General features: G+C 42.7%; 1 protein-coding gene across 1 annotated transcript in view; it reads left to right on the top strand.

Moving 5' to 3' along the window:
• Positions 1-23691, top strand: part of C2_1H11orf16 (chromosome 2_1 C11orf16 homolog) — a 171762-nt gene that overhangs the window by 127975 nt on the left and 20096 nt on the right. The window contains exon 7 of the mRNA XM_086955992.1: positions 10054-10226. Coding sequence (XP_086812118.1) covers positions 10054-10226 — 173 coding nt within the window. The remainder of the gene's footprint in view (positions 1-10053; positions 10227-23691) is intronic.

The raw sequence follows: 23691 nt of genomic DNA on the forward strand, positions 1-23691 counted from the left end.
GTTCGCGCTATATAAAACTTTCAAAATAAATAAAATAAATAAATACATTTACAGGATTTGTCAAAGTAGTTTTAATATGCTGATTAGCTACACCAACAACCTGGATCGTGTCACCCGAGAGAGGAAGATTTTCAATTTCCACTGATTTAACAGTAAACGGGTAGCACCAGTGTCCACAAGAAAAGTGATATCTTTATCATTCACTTTACCATTTACAAATGGACCTAACTGATCTACCTCAAGAGTGGCTCCAATTACACACTCTTCTTCCCCTCTCAGGCACCGTCATGAAAAATCTTCCGAATCACTGCTCTCATTTTCTTTAAACCAGAATTGTTGAGAAACATTCGACACATTTTGTGACCTTTTTACCTGTTCAGCTCCGCAGAAACCTGTTTCCGGATTGTATCTCTGTGAATTGCTGCAATTTGGCAAAGGTGGCTGTGGAATTTGGCCTTGCTGAATGAATTGATTCTGTTGCTGATTCACTAACTGTCGCTGTAGCTGTTGCTGCTGACGTATTTCATTTAACTGTCGCTGAAGCTGTTGCTGTTGCTGCTGATTTATATCATTCTGCATCTGCGGATTTAATGATGAATTCTTTAAATTTCTGGGCGGATTTTTACACTCTCGCTTCCAGTGTCCAATTTCCCCGCAATTAAAACAGGCTAGCTTTTGTTTCAATTCCTCAATGTTTATATTAAATTTTGGCTTATTCGTAAAGTTTCCCTTAAACTTGCCAGGATTCTGATTCTGCTGAAAACCTTTATTTTCTAAAGCTGCTATCTGTTGCTCAGCTACTTTCACTTGTGCCCACATTGCCTTTTCCTTGAGTTTCTTCTGTTTAGCATCTATTTCATCACTGCACTATTTTGCCTTTCTCAGGATATCATCAACTGAAAGGGCTTGCCAGCCTACAATTCCTGTCCTAATCATGTCCCCTATTTCAGGTCTCAGACCATAAACAAATCTATAAATGAAGTGGCTCATGTCACTGTCACTTAATTTTTCATAGCCACTGTATTGTTTAAATACCAGAAGCAATCTTTCATAATAAGAGTGAACTGATTCTTTTGGCTCCTGATTAGTTCTGTCAATTTTAACCCAATCCACTTCCTTCGCAGGAATTTTGTCTTTTAACCAAACAATTACTTTGTCATAATAATCCATGACAGTGTCTGAAGGAGCGCCTGTTACTCTATGCCTTTGTGGTTCTTCTTTCGGCCAGCCCACAGAAATTTTGCATTCTGTCCAGAGATCTGACTGGACAACAATGTCAAAGAAACCATCGAGATCAATCCACAGAACTTTAGAAACCTTAATAAACCTGTCTACCTGACGATACCATTCCACTGGCTTTTCTCTGAGTCTGGGAAAATCATTTGTAAATAATAATATATCCTGTCTTGTCCATGGAACATGAACATAACCTCCACCAGCTATTTCTCTCATTGGAAATTCACCAAAAACTTCTCCCCTGTCTTTCTTTTCTTCTTCTCTTTTCTTAGTCCATTTAACTTTCCATTTACTTAAGTCACCTAATCTTTTCAGAAACACAATTAATTCTTTTATATGAGTTATTCTTCCTGTAGTATTAAGATTTTCTATGTCCCTTTCAGAAAAATCCACTCTGTAATGCTTTTGTAATTGTTTTTGACGAGTTAAATCTATTTCCAATTCAGCTGCCACCTCTTCAAAATGATCATATTTATTCTTTGTTTTCCACTGAATGCTTTTACATAAAAAAAGCCATTCATCATCCTGATATTGTTTCAAACAATCAGTACCAATTGTGCCAATAATCAATTCCTCTAAATCTGCCTTTAATTTAGCAATATCAAGCTGTCTTGATTCAGGAATTTGTGTTAACTCTGTTCTATTTACAGAGCCAGAATCTGATTCTGCAACCAATGATGTGACATTTGACAAACTTTGATTTAAAGTTAAATTTGGCATTGTTTTATCTTTATGATTTTCTGTTAATTCAGAATAAAAATTTTCATCCACTTTCTGAATTTTCACATTCAAAGGATTTGCTATTAGCGACTGCCTTGTTTTATTTTCATCAAAAACTGGCACAACAGGACCAATTGTAACTGGTACTTTCACTGCTTCCATACTTTTTGTCAATTGTTGAATTAATTCTCCTTTTGCCTTCAGATAATCTGTTATATTTGGAATATCAGGCGAAGTCTTTTTTATCATTTTTCTGAACATTATTTCTAAAATTCGAATTTTCTCTTGGGGACCTTGTTTTGCTTCTCGACCTTTCTCTATCAGGTAATCTCATGAATCTGGGTGACTCCTCAACTTCCTCCCTGGGTGCAGAAGGAGAAACACCTGAAAAACTTCTTGGAGTTGAATATACAGCGGAGGACTGTTTAACATGTCTTCTAAAACTGCATCAAATTCTTGGTCTAATTCGCCTTTCTCTTGAGAATTCTTTTGATCAGATTCTAAAACCATTTCTAATACTGGATATAATCCTTCCTGCATATCTCCTTTCCTCCAAGGACGTACTTTTTCCTGATGAGTTTCTTTATATAAACTCCTTGGTGTTCCCCAATTTTCTCGCTCAAGCTCCATCATTTCAATTTCCCATTCAACTAATGCTTCAAATTGAGTGGGTCTGGGTCTTGGTGAAAGAGCCATCATTTTATCTCTCAAATTTCTTAAAACTTTAACATTAAATGACCCATCCTCCGGCCAGGCTAAAACTCCATCATCCCTTGTATATTGCATCCAATTTTCAAAACAGAGAACAGTATGAAAACTATATTCTCCTTCCATATATGCCGCTGGTGTTTTATACTTATGAAGCAATTTTCCACCGCACGTTTGAATTTTCTTGTCGGGAGTAAATACATTTTTAATTTTCTGAACCCACGAAGGCTTTTTCTCTTCTTTATACCAATAACTCATGATTTAAAATGAGTTTGTAAGCTTTGAAAAAGATCGTAAATAATTTCTTTGTTGCTCCGCTACTCTGACCAATCCGTGCGCGAAACTCACCAACAAGCCAATGAGGTTAAGCTACGTTACCACCTTGCTCAACCAATGAGAACCCAGTTTTCAGAAACAACCAATGAGCTAACAGCTCAACTTGATCACGTGAACCAATCACTGCGCTCGCTATGACGTATGTCAGCCAATCACAGCGCAAACCCTGTGACGTACACTGCCGCTGCAGAGAAGCTGCGCTTGTCAGTGTCACTCCGTAAACTTACCCCTCCCTTACAAAATATTTTCACAGCGCCATTTTAAACAATCCCTTTCGAAAAGATTTAGTTAATAACTACATAAAACAAACCATTTGTCCGATTCGCTAACAAAGTGATAGTTTTACCAAGCATTCAGAAATTCCACTCGCATGAATTAGACGACGCTATTTTCATTTAAAACCAGTTTTCAGCATTCATACAAAAAGAAACCTAACCATACATACATGAATTCTTCAGCCGCACTTTAACCAACCAATAGAATCCCTGCTTACGCCAGTAAGGAAAGCTATCTTACCCTTCATACAAGTTCGGAAAAATCCTACTACTCTTTTTACATCGAGTTTTAAAACGGGCTCCAAGTCCCTATACTTCAATGTTGCGATTTCATAGTTAATCCTCACTATTCATGCAATCTGTCATATCTAAATCCCTAAACTTGTGTTGTACGACCACAACACTTAGTGATAATTCTGTACCGCTATTTTGAAACGGAACAAATGAACTGTGTAACTTCACCTGTCACACTACTCTGCCGGCCGGCTCATAGGTTTTTCACACTGCTGGAAAAACCCAACAACAAACATATAACATCTAGACAAAACTTAACATGTGTTACACATGTAGCCTATGTAATTACCATGTAACATGTATGTTACCATAGTAACCGAACTCTGCTACCAGAGAATTGATCCAGCGGGTCTAAAGAAATTCAGTCTCATATATATTCTCTACACCAATGTACTCACCATTATTTATTAGTCTATCACTAGGCCCATTCTTTGCAAGGATTTGAATTTTTGACCTACTGAATCATATGACCTAATTATTTTAATCTAACACATACATTAATTAAGTCACATATAAGGCAATGGATTAACTAATGGTAACGCAAAGAAACGATCAAGACCAGCTTGTCATTTTAAAAATCCATTTTATTAATTTTATTTCATAAAGAAAGCTTAAACTTTTATTTAGCAATTTTATTTTCAATCATAAATTATTAGTGGCACAAAAGGTCATGGTAATTCAATGAACCAACATCAGCATGAGGAAAGCGCAAACAGTTATTTATTTATTTCTCCATAGCCTATTTCCCTAACTTAGCTAAAAGAAGAGACCTGTAAGTAAGCAAAATTGTAAAGTCTTACGTGAAAGGGAAACCTGGCAGCGTCTCTGGAGCACAGGATCGATCGAACAGTGCTCTTAACAAGGGGGCAATTCTTATAGTATTTTCCTATCTAAAACTAACTAAAAGAATACAAATATTCGAGCAGAACTGAATCTCATTGGCTGTTAAATGTCTTTCGATGCGGTCATCATCCGTTTCTCACGTAGCCAGAGTCACTTTCAAAAGTACTATTGTTCATGAGTATGACACCGGCAGCTTCCGAAGAAAGTAACATTTAACTAAAGCAAAAACGTCCTTCGTCCGCTCATGTTTTTCCGTCTTTCCGCTGCCGAACGACAAGTACGGCCTTGACCAAGGAACAAATTGAACCAAATGTCCTAAACTTCCACACATCCTTTGTTTGCAAGCTTCTCTCCAAGAATTAATGTGGAAAGATATAATTTTTTTTCATTTCTGTGTAGCTGTGCAAGGCTCACTCTGGTCAGGCTTTTCTGTCATCCATTTTAGAAGTAGGCCTCAAGCCTTTTGCATGCAATGCAATGAGGGTGTCTAGTATGCAAAGAAACACAAGACAATAATTAATTCAAGAAATAATAATTATTCTGTTACCCACCCTTTCCACTAAGTTTAACCCATTAGCTATGTTACCTAGTTTGGCACATAAACAAATAAACAAACACATACACATACGACAATACGTAAACAAAAGCACATTTAAAGAGTGCACATGCTATTATTTCCAAAACGGCTGCAGTTAGTAAATGACAAACAAGAGACAAAGTAAATGTATTATTCAAAGCAAAACGACAAACATAACAAGAGCACAAATGATTAAACCGACGTGTTCATGATGGTGCATATTAATCTAGGTTGAGTCAGTAAACATATAAATCATGCAACACACATTAGTAAAAATAAAAATCACGAGAGTTTCATTTGTCACAAACTTTTTTAGAAATTAATCTGAAAGTCCGCTCTATCAACCTGTAAGGGTCTCTAGGCGCTGGGGCCGTCGGGAGGATTAAGCAAGCTTTTGCCCAGAGTCACATGGTGCTGGGCTAATCTGCCTCCGGCACCGGGGATCGAACCATGATCCCCAGATTCTAACGTCAGTCACCCTGACCGGTGCGCCACACCTCTCCCCCTAAAAAGGCCCCAGTCCCACTTGTCCTAAAAGAGCATACCTTGATTTTCCCAGTAGAGTCCTTGTACAAAAGCCTAGCTTGACTTCATGTCAGGGCACTATGCTGTCACCGTGGACTGTCATCAGTTAAAGTACTAAAACAGAGTTGCAAAGCACACATCAGTCTACCTAAAGGCAGTGGTGGCTGCCACCAAGGAACAAGGGTGAGCGGAGGCAGAGGGAGGCAGGCCTCGAAAAATCATAAAAATGTTACTAGACCTGCAGCTCTAGTGACTTAAATAATCTACTCAACCTATTTGTAATTCTATTGACCCATAAACTGGTTTCCAATGATGGGAACACAAGCAACTATTTTAATTGATTGAGCCGCCATTTTCTTCATTATCACATATGAGAGCACCTTCAAATGCACGAGTTCAACATGTCTGCTGTACAAAAAACTCTTTTGTTTGATTTAATAGACAAAACTTTGTTTTCCATATAGAATACAAATCTAGCCACAGGATACACATGACCCCTGACTCTTAGTTAATTAACAGCATTGTCATCAGGGCAGGGGCAGGAATGTTTCTCAAATCATGTTTCAAAACTATCACTTTTAATAAATACATAATTAAAGCATGAAGTGGTAGCACACTGTCATTTGTAATCAGGAGATTTTATATTGAAATGGCCACAAACTTTCCCACTTACATGCAGTTTCACTGATAAAACTATATAGTGCACAACCAATAATGTTTGGAAATGTTTGGAAATTGTGTTTCTGCAAATGTGTGTCATTTGCATATCACAAAGAAATGTTTTCTGATTTGCTTTGCTCCTATTTAACTCTTTGTTTGCATCACACTTCTGAATTACCCACAAATTAGCTTTCATTATTCCAGATATATTTTGAAATATTAACAAGCTATTTGTTTAAATGTTATGTGTTAGTGAAAAATAACTGACATCTTCGGACAGCTCACTTGACAAAAACCTCTAACTCTAATAAGAAAGAGAAAAATAAACTCCATTTTCCAAGCAGCAGTTAGTAAAATGATAAACTGACATTTGACCTCTTTCCTTGAACAGCCAGCAAATTTGTCAAGATAAAAGCAAGATTTAATGGCATCTGTATTGCTCATTCACTTTCTGGATGAACAGAACACCTGCTCCTTTTCAGCCTATATTAACTTTCCAGAAGGGACTAGTAGGTGCTAAAAACAGCTGACCTGATAAAATTTTACTCACAATTGTGAGTGGGCAACTAGATTTTTCAAGGCCTGGGAGGGGTAGAAAAATAAATTTTAAAAGATGACTTGCCTTGCGCCCAGACAGCCAGCTCACCTTGCATCATCCTCATCTGTTCATGCTTGAGGCAGGAAGCACAAACAGGCTACCCCAGCCAATCACAACGCTGCAATGCAACGTTGTGATTTGTCTGAACGCAGTGGTTCGGCGCTCACACAGGCAGTGGAAGTCTGCGCATGTTCCTCACCAAGCTGTGAATTACAGCCTGGTGGGGAACATTCAAAGAGCGCATGACTAGCCGGGGCCAAGCAGTCATGCCTACTTTAGTGCTTCCCTTGCTGGCTGTAAAACAGCCAAGCCTTGCCCCGCGAACCGGAAAAATTAAATGATAATAACATAGTTTTATTATAATTTTATGTTTATTTTATCCACTGCTCAAAATGCAATGGGGCAACCCTCCTCCGCCTTAGTGGAGGAGCCACCGCTGCTTAAAAGTTCACCTGATCTCTAACAGCTAGGCTCCTGAAACCGTCTTGTGCAAATAAATGTAATATAGTCATTAATTTGGCTCTAGATTTTAATACATGAGGTCAACACCAAAATAAAACTGTATAGGCAATTTGGCCTGAAGCCATGTTTAAACTACCACATATGGAAAATTGTGAGGTCTGAGCCACTTAAACTGAATTAATGAGGTACACATACAATTTATGATGGAGGGCAACCACAGTTCACATCTTTGGCTAGAAAGACTAGTTTTATTCATACGTTATAAAAAAACTACACCAATGTCTTCTTCAAGCATTAGATAACAGAAATCCTGACAATGCTCAAAGAGGGAGGTGAGTGCTAACATAGACTTAGTGTCCTGAGATTTGCTAGTGAGTATCTCAAACTCCTTTCAAGCAGGAGAACAATCTTGGCTTTCAGTCTTCGCAGCTCTAATAGACACACTGAGATAGCACAAGGAAGGCTGATGGGATGTCTTTGAAGAGAACTAGGCTGATCAGGTTAGAGATGGGTGGAGGCATAAAGGAGCCCCCTAGCTACAAAGTTACGCTCATCCATGTTGGAGGAGGGTTCCGGTGCCCATCGGCATACACAAAAGATCAGAATTTCAACAGACTGTTAAAATAGATATTTCAAAGACAGAAGACAATATTTGGATTGAATTTGTAAAACCTACTAGGGCATTCTAATTCCTCTTTTAAAAACCAATGTTTGGTTCATTGGCACTTCAGGGCCAGCTTGAATCCAAATAAAGGAAGTTTTCCTATTTGCTTTTATGAGACTTTCCACTTCCTATCCTTTACCTCTAAGGTGTCATCCATATGTTCCCCCATCATTTCTCACTCTTGCTCTCTTCTTCGTCCATACTTAATATCCACCTACCCATCTGCCTCCTCCACCCACGCTCAACCTATCTGGCATAATAAATTCCTTAAAATTCGCAATCGTTCCTTATATTGGAAATCCTGGCATTCCCTTGGTCTAAAATGGATCTCACAACTTCTCTCGGATAATCAGCCTCTTTCTTTCCAAGATCTTCAAACTCAATTCTCGTTACCTGCCTCATCCCGTAAACAATATTTATCGATACTTCCATCCCTTACTCAATATCTTTCTTCACTCCCAACCTCTAACTCTATCCCTACCACACATCTATCGATTTCTAATGCTATTGATCAATCTCTTTCTGCGTCATTTATTTATAAATCTCTACAATCCTCTGCTGATCGTTCAAAATCTAAGGTTGAGTTGACTTGGGAAGAAGATTTCTCTCACACATGGTCCATTATTTTATGGGACAAAATCTGGTCCAAGATTCACAGTACATCCAGAGCTGCAAATACCACACAAACCTTATTCTTTATTTATAATCGTATATTATTCACTCCATTGCTCCTGTCCTCCTTTTCCCCAGACACTCCATCTACTTGTTGGTCCTGCACATCCCTTTCAGCTGATTTGAAACACATGCTATTTGAATGTCCCCCTATATTACGTTTCTGGCACTTAGTTTGGTCCCAGCTACAAAAAATTTTCAAATTTACGGTTTCATTCTCCATTTCACACATTTTCTTAGGTTCCCTATCTCCCACCTTTGTTGAGTCCAACTCCAGCCACAAATTACTTGACTTATGCATAGCCATTGCTTTCCACCATATCACATCGCATTGGAAACAAGCTAAGGATGTTTCTTTTACTGCATGGTGGAATGCAGTTTGCTTCAATCACCGACTTGACACTAACTTTGTCTCTCCTATCTCCTTAGCAATCAAACGTGATCTCTTATGGCTTCCCCTCACTGACTATCTATCCTCAGTTGCTAAACCTCCTCCACCACTTCCAATACGTACGGTTGAAGTTTGTAAACCTCCATAAATGCATTACCTTAATTTATTCAATTATCATATTATTATTTACAGCAAATGTTTTATCATATTTTTAATCTGTTTTCATATTTTAAGATATCTCCTCATCCTCCTATGTTCCTCATATTCATTGCCTGTTTTTTCATATTTTATGCTTCAGTTTCCTAAATGTAATTCGCTAATATGTAAGATTACTCTCATTTTCTCATAACTCTTGATTGTTTCTTCATTTTCTGTCTTTGTTTCTTTATATTTCAATAAACTTCAAACTTAAAAAAAAAAATGTGTTACGTTTCCACACACTGTTACGGGAAGGTAACTGACAGGAAGAAATGGTTGACTTCATTTTACAAGACCAAGGTTCATGGTGGATGAATGAATCAAAGTACCACATAAACTTATTTCAACTGAAAATGGCACCAAATGTGCATAGATATGAATATGTTAACACACGATAATAAAGCAGCATAGCGTAATACGGATTCTACATCACCGAATCCCTCCTCCGAATGTAGTTTCAGCCCAAGTACAGTGTGTCCAGATTCCAGGGGTCTCTCAGGACTGTTCATAATTCCTCACCTAACTACATGAATTCCACAGAAAGTAAATATGATAGGTTAGAGGCTTTCCGGTTGGGAGTGATTGTTCATCAAAATGTTATAATTCTTTTCTGAGCAAATATATTCTATAACAGTGAATCTTAAATATATACTTGTTTTTAAAGTTTCAAAATCAATCTTATTTGTATGCTTATTTCTTTCTTTTGACTATTGTGGTGATGCATAATAACTGGTATGAAATATTTAGTGTCGTGTTCTATGCTCCCAAACAATGAATCGTAAGTTTACCAAATCAGGAATTAATGCACATGTTTTAGTTTCACATTTGAAAAAGAATAATGATAGTTTTTTTGCACCAAAAAACTAATAGCGTTCTGAAAATTGTCTCCCACAGCCGCAAAGGCGTCCTCTCATAGAGAAACTGGGTGAAAACCAGATTGAAAACGAGAAACAAAAACAAGAGTCAATTGAATACCTACGAAGAAAAAAGATTCAACATCAAGATTGGGAGTCGAAAAGGGAACAAGAAGCAGAAAAGAAGTACAGTGACACACAAGAACACCATAGGTAAAACATAGGGCCAAAGTGGCACCAGACGGAATCAGCACATTATGTTTGAGCTGAAACACATGAAGTGGAAGGCTAAACACTAATTTCACCTAGATTAATGTACTAAAAACCACAATCATTTTTCGAAAAAATTTAAAGGTATATCAACTGTGTAAAAAAAAATATTTTTTTTTATACCAAACAAAAATGTTTAAAAAAAAGTGTTTAGTGGCAAACGAGAAACAGGAGAAGAGGTGGGAAGAGGTGTGACCACCAGGGGCTGTGCCTCTTTGCTCCACAGAGGTCCTTTATCTAGGTGTGCCATCTGCAAACAGGGAGTGTGTGCCCTGTTACAGTTAATATGGGAGTGTGTGCCCTGTTACAGTTAATACGATGCCCCCAGGGCAGCCAATATCTGGGGCCTATTCTGAGCACAACTCATTAGTGAAAGATGACACCCAGCATGCTGTTGAATAGGGTACAAAGATTCCCCTTCCAAAGGATGCAATGAGTGACCATTCCCGCTTGCAGGGGCATGTCGAGGGGTCAGTGGAATGCCCTTTTCTGTCTTGCAGGGTCACCTTCGGGGGTCCACTGACTGTGTGCCAACTGTTTGTGGTGCACAGTTAGTGCGCTTCTTGATGGTGTCTTTGCCTTTGCACCCACAGCCATAATATGACTCAAAAGCTGAGGCAAATATTTTCTTTCATTAACATGGGGTCACAATCTTGTTTACACAAGGGAAGGCAATAGTGTCTGCTTCCCCTTCAATAATACCAAACTTTCTCGGGTGCAGAAAGCGGGTGTCCATGCCCGTTGCACACCTGGGGCACTTTATGAAATACACCTGAATAGTGTACACGGCACAGCAGTTGAACAGATAGAGAAAGGCGCTCGGTGGTGGAGGCTAAGTGGAAAGCACAGAAAAAGACATATGTGGGTGGTGGTATGGCAGGAGTGTTATGGTGACCAAGACAAGACAGGCAGAGGGTGAGGACCAAAAGGATGTACATCATCATGCACTTTGGCGTTTGAATTGTAATTAAAATTGTGATCCTGTAAATGTCCTAAAGAGCAGTGGGCACACTCAATATAATTAATGATGTAGGCAACGTTGGGGCTGGATGTTTAACATGGTTTAAACTATTTTTTTATGTACAATTACACATATAGTGGGGAAGGCCTTGATTTATCCACTCCATTTAATTCAAAATTGATATTTAAAACATGCTTTTGGGTATAGAACTAAACCATCATTCGATAAAGTTCAGTGTAAAAAAAGGCTAAAACATTGCACACTATGACAGTAACTAAATGTAAACTTGAATAAATGTTGGGACTCTCAAATAGGCAGAATGTAATGCATTATTCACTGAACCAAACCAGAAAGCACAGATTCCCTAACAGCTCTTAGTATTGTGAGGAAGTACCATTAACAAACTGCAAGGTCAGGTTTTCAGTGAATTGCCTCCTTAGCTCCAATATGCTGCCAGAGAAATATACAGTAGGGAGTAGGATCATTGGCGACAACCTGCCACATCATAACACGGATCTTGTTTTAAGAAAGTTGAGCAATTTTATAATTAAAATTACTATCCAAGACAAGCTATTGGTTTCACCGTGCACTGCAGCGGCACAGCTCCCTTCATAGACAGCCACAGAATGCGCTGAAAAGCTCCTGGCAAATGTTGAGGTTCGTCATAATAAGATCTTTTGAGTGCTGCTCCCCATGTTCCTAAGGGGATATCCCATTCCAGCACAGTTAACTGTATAATATTATGATGTGGTGAAAACCCATTCTCTGCCAGCGAAACGCACAATCTGCCTGTGATGTCCAGTGTTGGAAGCATCTCCCTATAGGCGCCTCTGGTTCATTATTGGCCAGTGTTCTCTAACAAAAAGAGAACGTGGCATTGAAAGGCGCTGTAAACAAACTGCACGCACTCCTTTGTGTAATTGACAAGATGTTCAATGGAAAAAACGCATGATTAGTCTTTTCTAGACTGGTAAAAAGAGAGGCAGCATATTCGTAAGCCACAGGGTCGGGCTGAAACTGAAAATAGGCCCAGGCGTTAAAATAAAATTGGCCTTGTTAGAAATGGGGTTTCTGGTTGGGTAGGGTATGCCCCTAAGCCAGGTAGAACCCACCACTCTAGTCAGGGTAAGGGAGTTACACACCCAAGATAACCCCTTTGGTAGGTTGGCAGAGCAATCAGGCTTATCCCAGAGGCAATGTGTAAAGCATTTGGGCAACACAAATACACACCAGTGACACAGCCAATACACCTCAAAAGGGACGTCATGCAGAAGTTGATGAAAATATATCTCACATATTATATATAACAAGTAGACCACAATTAAATAGATCTCTTTGTCAACTAGGCAACTGTCATAACATTACAGTTAGTGTAATAAAGTAAATACTGGGTTGCACACGTCATGAAAACACCCTAAACCATCACTGTACATATTGTGCAGGTTAGGTCATACATAAATCATGGCTGCTGGGCATACTATGCCAGTCCTGGAAATATGAGGAATCACAACCTACATCACAACAACAGGGCATAAGTATGAAGCAGTTAGGTCAGAGGCAACCACATGAAACATCAACAGATCACCCTAAGAACCAGAGTAAAACCTTCAGTCATGGAATGCCAGTTCATAAACACAGGCAACACACAAGTCACCATACAATTTATAGGGTGCCAAGGCACCTGTGCTCCAATGTGGTCCGATACGGTCATTTCAAAACCTTGGTGAAAAGAGGGTAGTTACCACCAAAATGTAAGCCGCAGGAGCACCAGCGTGCAAACTCGCTGGATTGAGGTAAATGAGTCACCCATCCACGGAGTTGTCTCGGATAAAGGGAGTTCCTGAAGCGATGGTGACTGCCTTCCCCCATGACGATACAACTTGTCAAGCGCCCCCCAAACCCCCGGGCATGGCCCAAGGTAAGGAAAGATGGTAGGGCACGAACACGATGGGGGCGGCAGGGAAACTTTCCTATAGCCCCCACCTGCAGAATTCCAAGGAGGTCACTGTCCGCGAGGGTGCAGCGCAGCAGCTGGGACAATGACAGCCTTTTGTCTCGAGTCAGGCCAGTTCGCCTGAAAGGATTGCGGGTAGGCAGGCAGTGCTGTCTCACCACCCCCTACCATGCCTGAAGGTTGCTGGTCTCTGTGACCCCTCTGAGCTATGCTAACCAGGAGTTGGCTCCAGCAGCGTCTCTTCTCCTGGCGGCGTGCTACCTGCAGCCCGTGCGATGTGAGACCCAGCACGGGGGCCCAAATGTAGAGGTGCAGCACTCGGCCTCTCATGGCACCCACCTCGGCCCATCCAAAAAGCGCACGGCGGGGCTAAGTCCAGGCAAGTGCTCACCAGGCACTGGTCTTAAGCAACTCGATGCGCCCCACCAAAGTAAGAAAGCAAAAGCGCTTTTGATGTGCTACTTTTTGGGGTGAGAGTAAATAAAAATGCAGGGGTCACCATGTGCTTCAGCACTCCTCACACAGCTCTTCAGCAATGCTTCTTGGCAGGGTCATCTTGTTTGCAGAAGCTACCTAAAGTCCTGGGGTTTAAGGTCCCATACAGATACCCCATTTTCTCATTATTCTCTTTGCTTCAGAGTCTCTGAGCTCAGTACAAACAGTTCTGTCCTCCTTGGTCCGGCTTGACGACAGGGGGTGGAGACAGCATTGTGCAAAAGAGACACAGCCTATTAATGTGCTAGCAAAACTCCTCCCACCACTCTAAATGCAGACCAGGTCTATTCAGCCTAGCAATGAGTCACCCAGGCAAGACAGGACACTCCTCATCCCCCTTGTGACTGTCTAGAGTGAATGCACATCCCCACCTTATGTCACTCCAAAGCCAGATGGTGAATACACAAACAGGCAGAGGCACACAGAATGGTAAAGTAAGAAAATGCCTACTTTCTAAAAGTGGCATTTTCAAACACACAATTTAAAAACCACCTTTACTAAAAGGCGTGTTATTAAATTCTGAGTTCAGGGATCCTAAACTCCATTTCTCTATCTTTTCTCTATGGCAAGCTACATGTTACAAGGCAGCTCCCATGTTATCCTATGGGACAGACTGCCTTTCAATAGTGAAAAATGAAATACACAGTATTTCACTATTAGAATATGTAAAACACACCAGCACATATACTACCGTTCACATACACTGCACCCTGCCCATGGGGTTAAATTTGGCATACCTGAGGTGTGCCTTACATGTAAGAAAAGTAGGTGCACTTGCCAAGTGAACATGGCAGTTCACAACAGAGTGCACAGACGTTGCAGGGGTAGGTCTAAGATACATTTACAGGGCTACTCATGTAGGTGGCACAACCAGTGCCTCAAGCCCACTAGTAGCTTTGATTTACAGACCCTGGACCACTCAGTGCTCTTTACTAGGGACTTACAAGTAAATCAAATATGCCAATCATGGATAACCAATCATAATCACGATTTACACAGAGAGCATATGCACGTTAGCACTGATCAGCAGTAGTAAAGTGCCCAGAGTCGTAAAGCCAACGAAAACAGGATCAGGAAAATAGGATTCAAAAGGCAAAATGGTTGGGGATAAACCTGCAAAAAGAGCCAGGTCTAACAGACCTACATTACTGAATTAGATATCTAAAAAAGTTGCACAATTTTGCAAATTGGGGCCATTTTAAACTTACAAAGACACTGCTGTATAAGTGTTTTGCAAGGGATGGAAGATTGCATGGGATTTGAGTTTGCTACAGACATTGTTCAAATAGAAGGGAATTAATAGTAAAAACCTGCCCAGCAAACTACAAAACAGGCCCACAAACAGCCAAAAGAGCAGCCCACACACTGACCCACCAGCCAGACCCATCGGGCACTGCCTGATTGCCCTGCAGGCCAGTCTGACCCATTGTTTAAGACTGCAGTTGTGGGTTATTAATACACTCACTCGCACACCTTGTACTGGCACCTGGCTTCCAGCTATTACTTGCAAATGGACTGAAGGAGGTTTGCATTGCTTTCCTTTTTTATTAATGGACACATAGAAGAGGTGGATCATGGGAAGCTGCTGGATTTTGTGATCTCCTCTCATAGATAGTGCCAAAACTGTACAGCTGGCACACATGTGGTACCATCTTGAAAGCCCCTGACTGCACTCAAGGGCTTCCTGGGAGAATGAGGAGGTCAAGCACCACAACTGAAAAGGACAGCTTAGGTTTATTTAATGGCAGAGCCTACATGAGAAGGCTAGGTCTTGCAATCTTCCACTAAACCTATACCAAACAGGTCAGTTGGTCTTATGTTTAAGTAATTGAATCTCCTTGTCGCCTTCTGCTTGATATATACACTGTAGTCTGCTGGATACGGGTCCAGAAGTGCACGGAATAGAAGTAGTGAACTCCTACTTATTGTGGACTGTTAGAGTCCTTGTGATCTGGTGAGCAATATTGAAACATCAGAGTTACATGTCAGGGATGGTTGGAGAACATGGGAAACCCATGATATTCAATGTTCTTGACCTGTAAGTTGCTTTTGGCAGAGTACATTAAAATATCTGAGCACTCCACCTACAATAAGTCAAAGATTTATCAGATGTCACCTTACAGAGGTTCAACTCCTTTCTAAGCAGCAAACTCCTAATAGAAGAATTGTGTCTATCTCACCACTTTCAGCCCTTGAACTCTTGGTGTTCCATAGGGCTCGATTTTTAGGTTTGCATACAGCGTGTATGGATGGTCAGCAAAAGCTATTGTTCTTAAATAAAAAGTTTAAAAGGCGCTGGGAGCCTGCTCATTACTTACCATTGGTTGGCTCTCATGTCATTCTCGTTTCCTTGCTTGCTACTTGTCGGTGCCTCCTTCTCGCCTATGGCTTCCCCCTGGGATTCAGTCTTCATCCCTTCGTGTTCCTGCCATGGAGCATGGACCAAGTACTGCTTCCTGTGGTCAGTGTCCTTAGGCTCCTTAACCCCTTCGCTGCAGCAGCAATTCCGCCGCAGCGCTAGGGGGGAGGGGGGGCCAAGCGGCGCTCTCATGCTGGTGACGGACCTGCTCCGTCACCAGCCTCGATTGCGCTGTGCTTATGACGGAGCGGTTCCGTCATGGCCCCGCCCGCTCAATAGAACGCGCCGCGCGCAGGAGCGGCGAGCGGGCCATGACGGAACCGCTCCGTCATCAGCACAGCGCGACCGAGGCAGATGACAGAGCGGTTCCGTCATCAGCATGGAACCGGTTAAGGTAGCCTTTTGTTATTTATTGCAAACATGGCTGAAGACGGCTGATAGCCAGAAACCGGTCCTAGGATGCTTGATTCCGGTCCAGGAAAGACATGGCTTGGCAGTTCGGGCTCGACTGTTCCCATGAGGCACAGGGTCAAGGCTGATTTGCATATAAGTGAAGTAGTGTGGCTCACTGGTTAGAGGCGGCAGACCCGAGAGCAGAGGACGGCCCGGGACCAGGGTTCGATTCCCGGCGTGGCAGGTTTCTGGACCAGGGTCAGCGGACTCGATAATTCTCTCGCCTCGGTGCCCACTCTGATCAGCGATCACACTCGGCAACTCTGGGCATTAGCTTGCCTCATCTTCACTAACGGCCCCACCAGACCGCCGGGGTTGCCTGGTCTCACCCTGGAGATACCCATTAAGGGACCATCTCTCAGGGAAGCCAGGAAGGGTTTCGCAGCGGTCGAAGCGCCTTGGGACCCTACGGGTAAGTAGTGCGCTATATAAATGCCTATACATTTACATTTACATTTACATTTACATATGGTCATGTCTGAACTGGGGTGGTGTGGAGTGCAAAAACAACGATGGATTTAGGCCCAGATCTCTGTACTGGGGTGAATGTATGACATTGTTCTGCATTCTGTCCATCAACTGTTATTTTTGCAAAAAAGTTAACCAAGCAATGACAAAGCCAATAGGTTTCGCCTTTGCAAAATCTATTGACTTTTCAATGGTTTTTACATGATGCACAGCTTGGCTTAAACTAAAAACAAAAAGTGCTATGATGCCGCCAGCGTAGCCTGCGTCTTGACACTTTTTTTTCTTTATGTCATATTGGTTTTGTGCAATATGGCTGAAAGGGGGAAAAAGTGTTATGACCCTGTCAACGTTACAGCATCACAGTACTTCTTTGTTTTTATTTTTTACTTTAAGCCATGTTGCATAGCAGCTCGTGCTACTTGTACAAAATGTAACAAAACATTGACAAAGCCAATAGATTTTGCATAGGCGAAACCTATTGGCTTTGCCAATGCTTTTTCCTTATATTGAGCAAGATTTTCGTGACCTTTCTCCTAAAAATGATGTAACAACATTTGATTCTTCTGCACACCATTGCAGTTGAGATCCATTGTCATTTTATGCTGACTAACAAAAATATAAACTTTAAAACCCTGGTGGAATGACTTGCATGGACGGGGTTGGATTCTTTCTTTTGGAATTGAGGGATAAAAATATTATGACCAAAGCAGCTGCCTTCTTTTGTCAGTACCAATCATTTTGGATACTGCATGCAACAAAAGCTTCAGCATTGCATTGTTCTAAGAAAATCACCTCACTGGAGGGTGGACTTGATAACTTTTTTAGACCAACCTAAATATTACTAAGCTACAATTGTTTCTGTGCATTTAATTGGTCCAACTCTGGTTTTGGCCACACACAGAGTGAAGTGAAGGGGAAAAATCAAAATGTTTCCAGAGGAAAGTGTGTCACAATATAAATTGCTAAACAGAATCCGGTGTGAGTAGAGACTTTACTTTTTATTGTATGCATAACAAACAAAATGTGCTCACTAGAGTCACTTATGATGCCGCAACTCTCCTCGCCCTCAACCCCGGACGCACACCTCATTGCTGCTTTGCCACCCCTGGACGTACCCACGGCCCTTTCGCCTGCCTCTCCTGCACGTTCAATTGCTCCAGGACCATCACCAAATCCACTCCCTCTGTACAAAGCACTGACTCTGACCGCCTGAAATGCATCCTGCTTAACACCCGCTCAGTCCACAGACACGCAACTGAACTCTGGGACCTACTCGACACTGTGTCACCAGACATCGCCTTCCTCACAGAAACATGGATGAACACATCTTCAGCACCCGACATCGCCATAGCCATACCGGACGCTAACAAGATTATCCGTAAAGACCGCACCATTCAGACAGGAGGAGGCATCGCCATCATTCATAGGAACACCATCAAAATCACGACTAGCTCCGACGAAAATCTTACAACCGCTGAACATCTCCACTTTCAGATCCACACCGACCCTAGGACCACACTCAGAGGCACCCTCATTTACAGACCTCCAGGCACCCGCACTCAATTCAGCGATGACATAACAGAATTCATCACCCCACATGCCCTCGCCTCCGAGAACTACATTCTTTTAGGAGACCTCAACTACCACCTTGAAAACAAACACGAAAGCAACACCACCACCCTTCTGGACAACCTGAACAACCTCGGACTCAAACAACTTGTTGATACCCCCACCCATATAGCCGGACACACGCTCGACCCTATCTTCACCTCCAGCAAGCACATCTCCTTCGACCGCACCACAGCTCTCCACTGGATGGACCACAGCTGTGTGCACTTCAGCTACAAAACCACCCTGACCCACAACCGCCCACAACCTATTCCTCTGAGAAACTGGAACAAAATCACCTCCGACCAACTCCTCGCTTCACTCAACCAAAACCCTCCCACCCTCTCATTGGACCCTAACCTAGCGGCCACCAATCTCAAGCAATGGATCACCCACAGTGCTGACGAATTAGCAACCCTGAAAAAGCACCAGATCAAATCAGCCAGCAAAAAGGCTCCCTGGTTCAATGATGACCTAAAAAAATCCAAGAAGCTATGCCGCGCCCTGGAGAAAACATGGAGAAAAAACCCAACCAATGACAACATGGCCACCCTCAAGGTAGCCACCCGCAAACACCACCAACTGATTCGCTCAGCCAAGAAGTCAGCATTCAAGGATCGTCTCGACAACAACTCTCACAATAGCAAGGAACTTTTCAACATCGTCAAAGAATTCACCAACCCCACCGCAGCATCTAACGACATCACTCCCTCCCAAGACCTCTGCGATGAGTTATCCTCCTTCTTCTATAACAAAATTGCCGACATCCACAACAGCTTCGAGAACACTTCCAGCGATCAACACTACCCACCCCCCTCAGATCCTACTCCACCAACTAACATCCTTAGCGCCTGGAACCCAATCACCACTGAAGACACCATCCGCTTAATGAACTCAATCCACTCTGGCTCGCCAACTGACCCCTGCCCCCATCACATGTTCAACAAAGCCGACTCCATCATCGCACCCCATCTCCGTGATGTCATCAACTGCTCGTTCAACTCTGCCACCTTCCCAGAAAGCTGGAAACATGCCGAACTCAGCGCCCTTTTGAAGAAACCCACAGCAGACCCCTCTGAACTTAAAAACTACCGACCCATATCCCTCCTCCCATTCCCGGCCAAAGTCATTGAGAAAGCCGTCAATAGCCAGCTCGCCGCCTTCCTTGAATCCAACAACTCCCTCGACCCCTCTCAGTCCGGATTTCGGGCCAAACACAGCACCGAAACCGCCCTCATTGCAGCAACTGACGACATCTGAACTGTACTGGACAACGGAGAAACAGTGGCCCTCATTCTACTCGACCTCTCAGCCGCTTTCGACACAGTCTGCCACTGCACTCTCATACAACGCCTCAGCAACATCGGCATTCAAGGTAAAGCCCTGGACTGGACCATCTCTTTCCTAGCTGGGAGAACTCAGAGAGTCCGACTTCCCCCATTCAACTCAGAGGCCACTGAAGTCATCTGTGGAGTCCCACAAGGATCCTCACTCAGTCCCACCCTCTTCAACGTCTACATGAGCCCACTCGCATCCATCGCGCGCCAACACAACCTTAATATCATCTCCTACGCTGACGATACCCAGCTGATCCTTTTCCTCACCAAAGACCCCAACACCACCAAAACCATTCTGCACGAAGGCATGAAAGAAGTAGCCGAATGGATGAAACACAACCGCCTAAAACTCAACTCAGACAAAACGGAGGTGCTCATCCTAGGATCTTCCCCCTCTGCCTGGGACGACTCTTGGTGGCCTCCCGCTCTGGGCACAGCACCCACACCCACAGACCATGCACGTAACCTTGGCTTCATCCTAGACTCCTCTCTCTCGATGTCCAGACAAGTCAACGCAGTCTCTTCCTCCTGCTTCAACTTACTTCGCATCCTCAAAAAGATCTTCCGCTGGATCCCCCTCGAGACAAGAAAGACCGTCACCCACGCACTGGTCACAAGTCGACTGGATTATAGTAATACATTATACGCCGGAATCACAGCAAAATTACAGAAAAAACTCCAACGCATCCAAAACGCATCAGCGAGACTCATATTAGACATCCCTCGCCAAGATCACATCACCGGACACCTAAAAGACCTCCACTGGCTTCCCGTTAACAAAAGAATTACATTCCGTCTTCTCACCCACGCACACAAGGCCCTCTACAATTTAGGACCCGAATGCCTCAACACTCGACTCTCCTTCTACAAACCCACCCGCCAACTTAGATCGTCCAATCAAGCCCTCGCCGTAGTCCCGCTCATCCGGAAATCCACCATGGGAGGAAGATCCTTCTCCTTCCTGGCAGCCAAGACCTGGAACTCACTCCCCACTCACCTCCGCCTTACTCAAAACCACATCTCCTTCAGAAAAGAACTTAAAACCTGGCTATTCGACAAATAATGTTCACATTCCCAAGCGCCTTGAGACCCTCTGGGTGAGTAGTGCGCTTTATAAATGCTCGAACTTGAACTTGAAACTAAAATCGTGACAACACATGAAGATTGAGAAATTCTGGGACAGGTTGAAAAGGTACAGTTTTGACTGTTTTAAAATGTGTACAACAGAATTCCAGGTGAGGATGCCTGTAAGCTAAAAAAAAACTGGCATGCATTGTCATGTGCGAATATGCTGTAATAATGTGAAAAAAAGAACAGAAAACTACAGTTTGATTCAGCTCATTAGCTTACAAGCTTACAAGCAATTTGTTCTGCACCATGTCTCCCATTGCTTCACAGGGTTATAATTGAGAAATGTAGCCACAAAAGTAGTATACGGTTCATGGTGGAAGGCATTGTTCTCTAAACTGGGTGGAGATACCAAGGTTGGTTAAACCTGTCTGTGGAAACAGAAGAGGCTCCTCACAGCCTGAACAGTGGATCATTGGATTTATGTTCTTTTTATGTTGAATACTTCTAAACCCTGTTTCCTCCCTTTTGAATTCTCCCCGGCACCATAGAGGACACAGAATATTTTCTAGCAGCTCCACACACGTGCAAATATGTGGTCCCAAGGGGTTCCACAGCTGCCGCACAATGCCTTGGAAGTGATGGGCCAGAGATCTACATAGACACTACCCCGCCACACTGATATTCTTTGCCTTGGATGGGGAGCTCCACTTACAAAAATTAGTTGCTGTTTCACTGACGCTAAACTTGTTTTTCCAGGCAGTGTGCTAGAAAAATGTTTTCCCAAAGACTGATTGCATGAAGTAACTGTTGGTTACAGATCCACATGATGCTTGCCTGTGGCGTCCTGGATTTAAACACAACTTGAAGACCTGTGACAAGTGCTACTTAATGGACCCAAAGGCATCAGGGTGGTGAAATTGTACATTGCTGAGCCCAAAAAGTGGGGTGAAGTGCACTCCAATCAATGGAGTCACTCTTGCTTTACAACATGAGCCAGTTTTCTCTCCAGATCTGGTCCTGCTCCAATTCACCATTCTCAGGTGAGAAGTTGAGAGACAAATCTTTGCATAAGTGCAAAATGTCCAAGTGGGACCTGTTTCTATCATGTTACTTCAGCCCTGTGGACCACAGGCAGGGTTTGAAATGTAAAGAAGGGGAGGGTGTTTCACTCCTCGTACTTTGTGGTGTCAGAAAAAATCAGAGGACTCAGGCTAATAGTAGACCTTGGATTTCTGAACACCTTGCTTTGGAAGGACAGTTCAGAAACTTGATTCTGGCCCAGATTATTTTCTCCCTGGATCTAGAAGACTGGAATGTGTTGTTGAACTTGCAGGATTCATAATTGCGTGTGCCCACCTGCAGTACCACAGACCCTTCCTTCGGTTTGTATTGGGGTCAGAATACCTGTAGTTTACCTTGCTGTCATTCGGCCTTAAATCAGCCTTTCGGGTGTTTATAAAGAGGATGGCAGTTGTTGCTGCGCATCTTTGCAGGTCAGGGAAACACATATTCCCATTCCTTACCGGCTGGATGTTAAAAGTGGGCTTGCCACAGTCATTCATGGACCATGTTGAGACAACTGTCACCCTTCTGTCATTCCCGGCAGTTTACCATCAATGAACTGAAACTCCAAATGCAACCTATTCAGGCAATTCCATTCATAGGGGCAACCCAGAGAGAAGGTGGTGTTCAAGGCCTTTCACCCCTGCAGTGAGTCCATGACATTCAGGTTATGATCACAAAGTTTAGGGCTGGGATGCAGCTTGGATGGTTCAGAAGCTTCTTGCCATTTTGACCTCATGCATCCTGCTGACCCCACATGCTGATTAGCAAATGTGGGTTGTGCAGTAGAACCTCTACCTACAGTCGGCGCAGCTGAGGTTGCCTCGTAGGCAACATCTATATCTCAGAAGAGGCAGCCTAGAACCTTTGGTGATGTCTGTTGGACGCGATTCTGACTGCAGGAGGTCATTTTCCCTAACCCAACCACAGCTCACAGTAGTGCTGATTGTGTATAAGTTTGGGTGGTCAACTTGGAGAGGTGGAGATCAGGAGCCTTTCTTTCTACCAAGGATTGGGTTGCTCTTCCACATCAGACAGTCCACCGTTCTCCCTGCTTTTTTTTGCTCTCCTCACCTTTCTAAGGAGCAAGAGAGGCTTTACTGGTTGAACCCCAAAAAAAGCCCTTTGCTTTTACATCAATTGCACCAAGGATCATTGAGTGAGTGGCCAGCTTTTTATCATCATTTCCAGTTCTTTGAAAGAAAAAGACTGGACAGAAACAGAACTTTGTCTCAGTGGATCATCCTGTGCATAAACATATGCTATGTCCTTGCCGAAAAAGGAGCCCCCTGAGAACCTTTGGGTTCATTCCCCACTGGAGCCAAAATTGCCACTTGAGCATTGGCTAGAGGAGTTCCAGTGTTAGACATCTACCCTGCTGCTATGTGGGTGCTCATACACACCTTCACTAGGTATCACAATCTTTACAATCAAGTATGCAAGTGCCCACTTTGTCCTACAATACTTCATTGAGTAAGTCCACTCCCATCTTTTGTGAGGTACTGGCTTGGTATCTGTTCAAGAGGTAAGGAATCGGTGATTACAGGAATATATCAGAAAAACAAGTTACTTACCTTTGGTAACTCTTGTTCTGGTGGATATTCTATCTAATCACATACTACTCAATACCCTCCCTCATC

This window comes from Lissotriton vulgaris, chromosome 2_1 (assembly GCF_964263255.1).
Source record: "Lissotriton vulgaris chromosome 2_1, aLisVul1.2, whole genome shotgun sequence".
NCBI lineage: Eukaryota > Metazoa > Chordata > Amphibia > Caudata > Salamandridae > Lissotriton > Lissotriton vulgaris.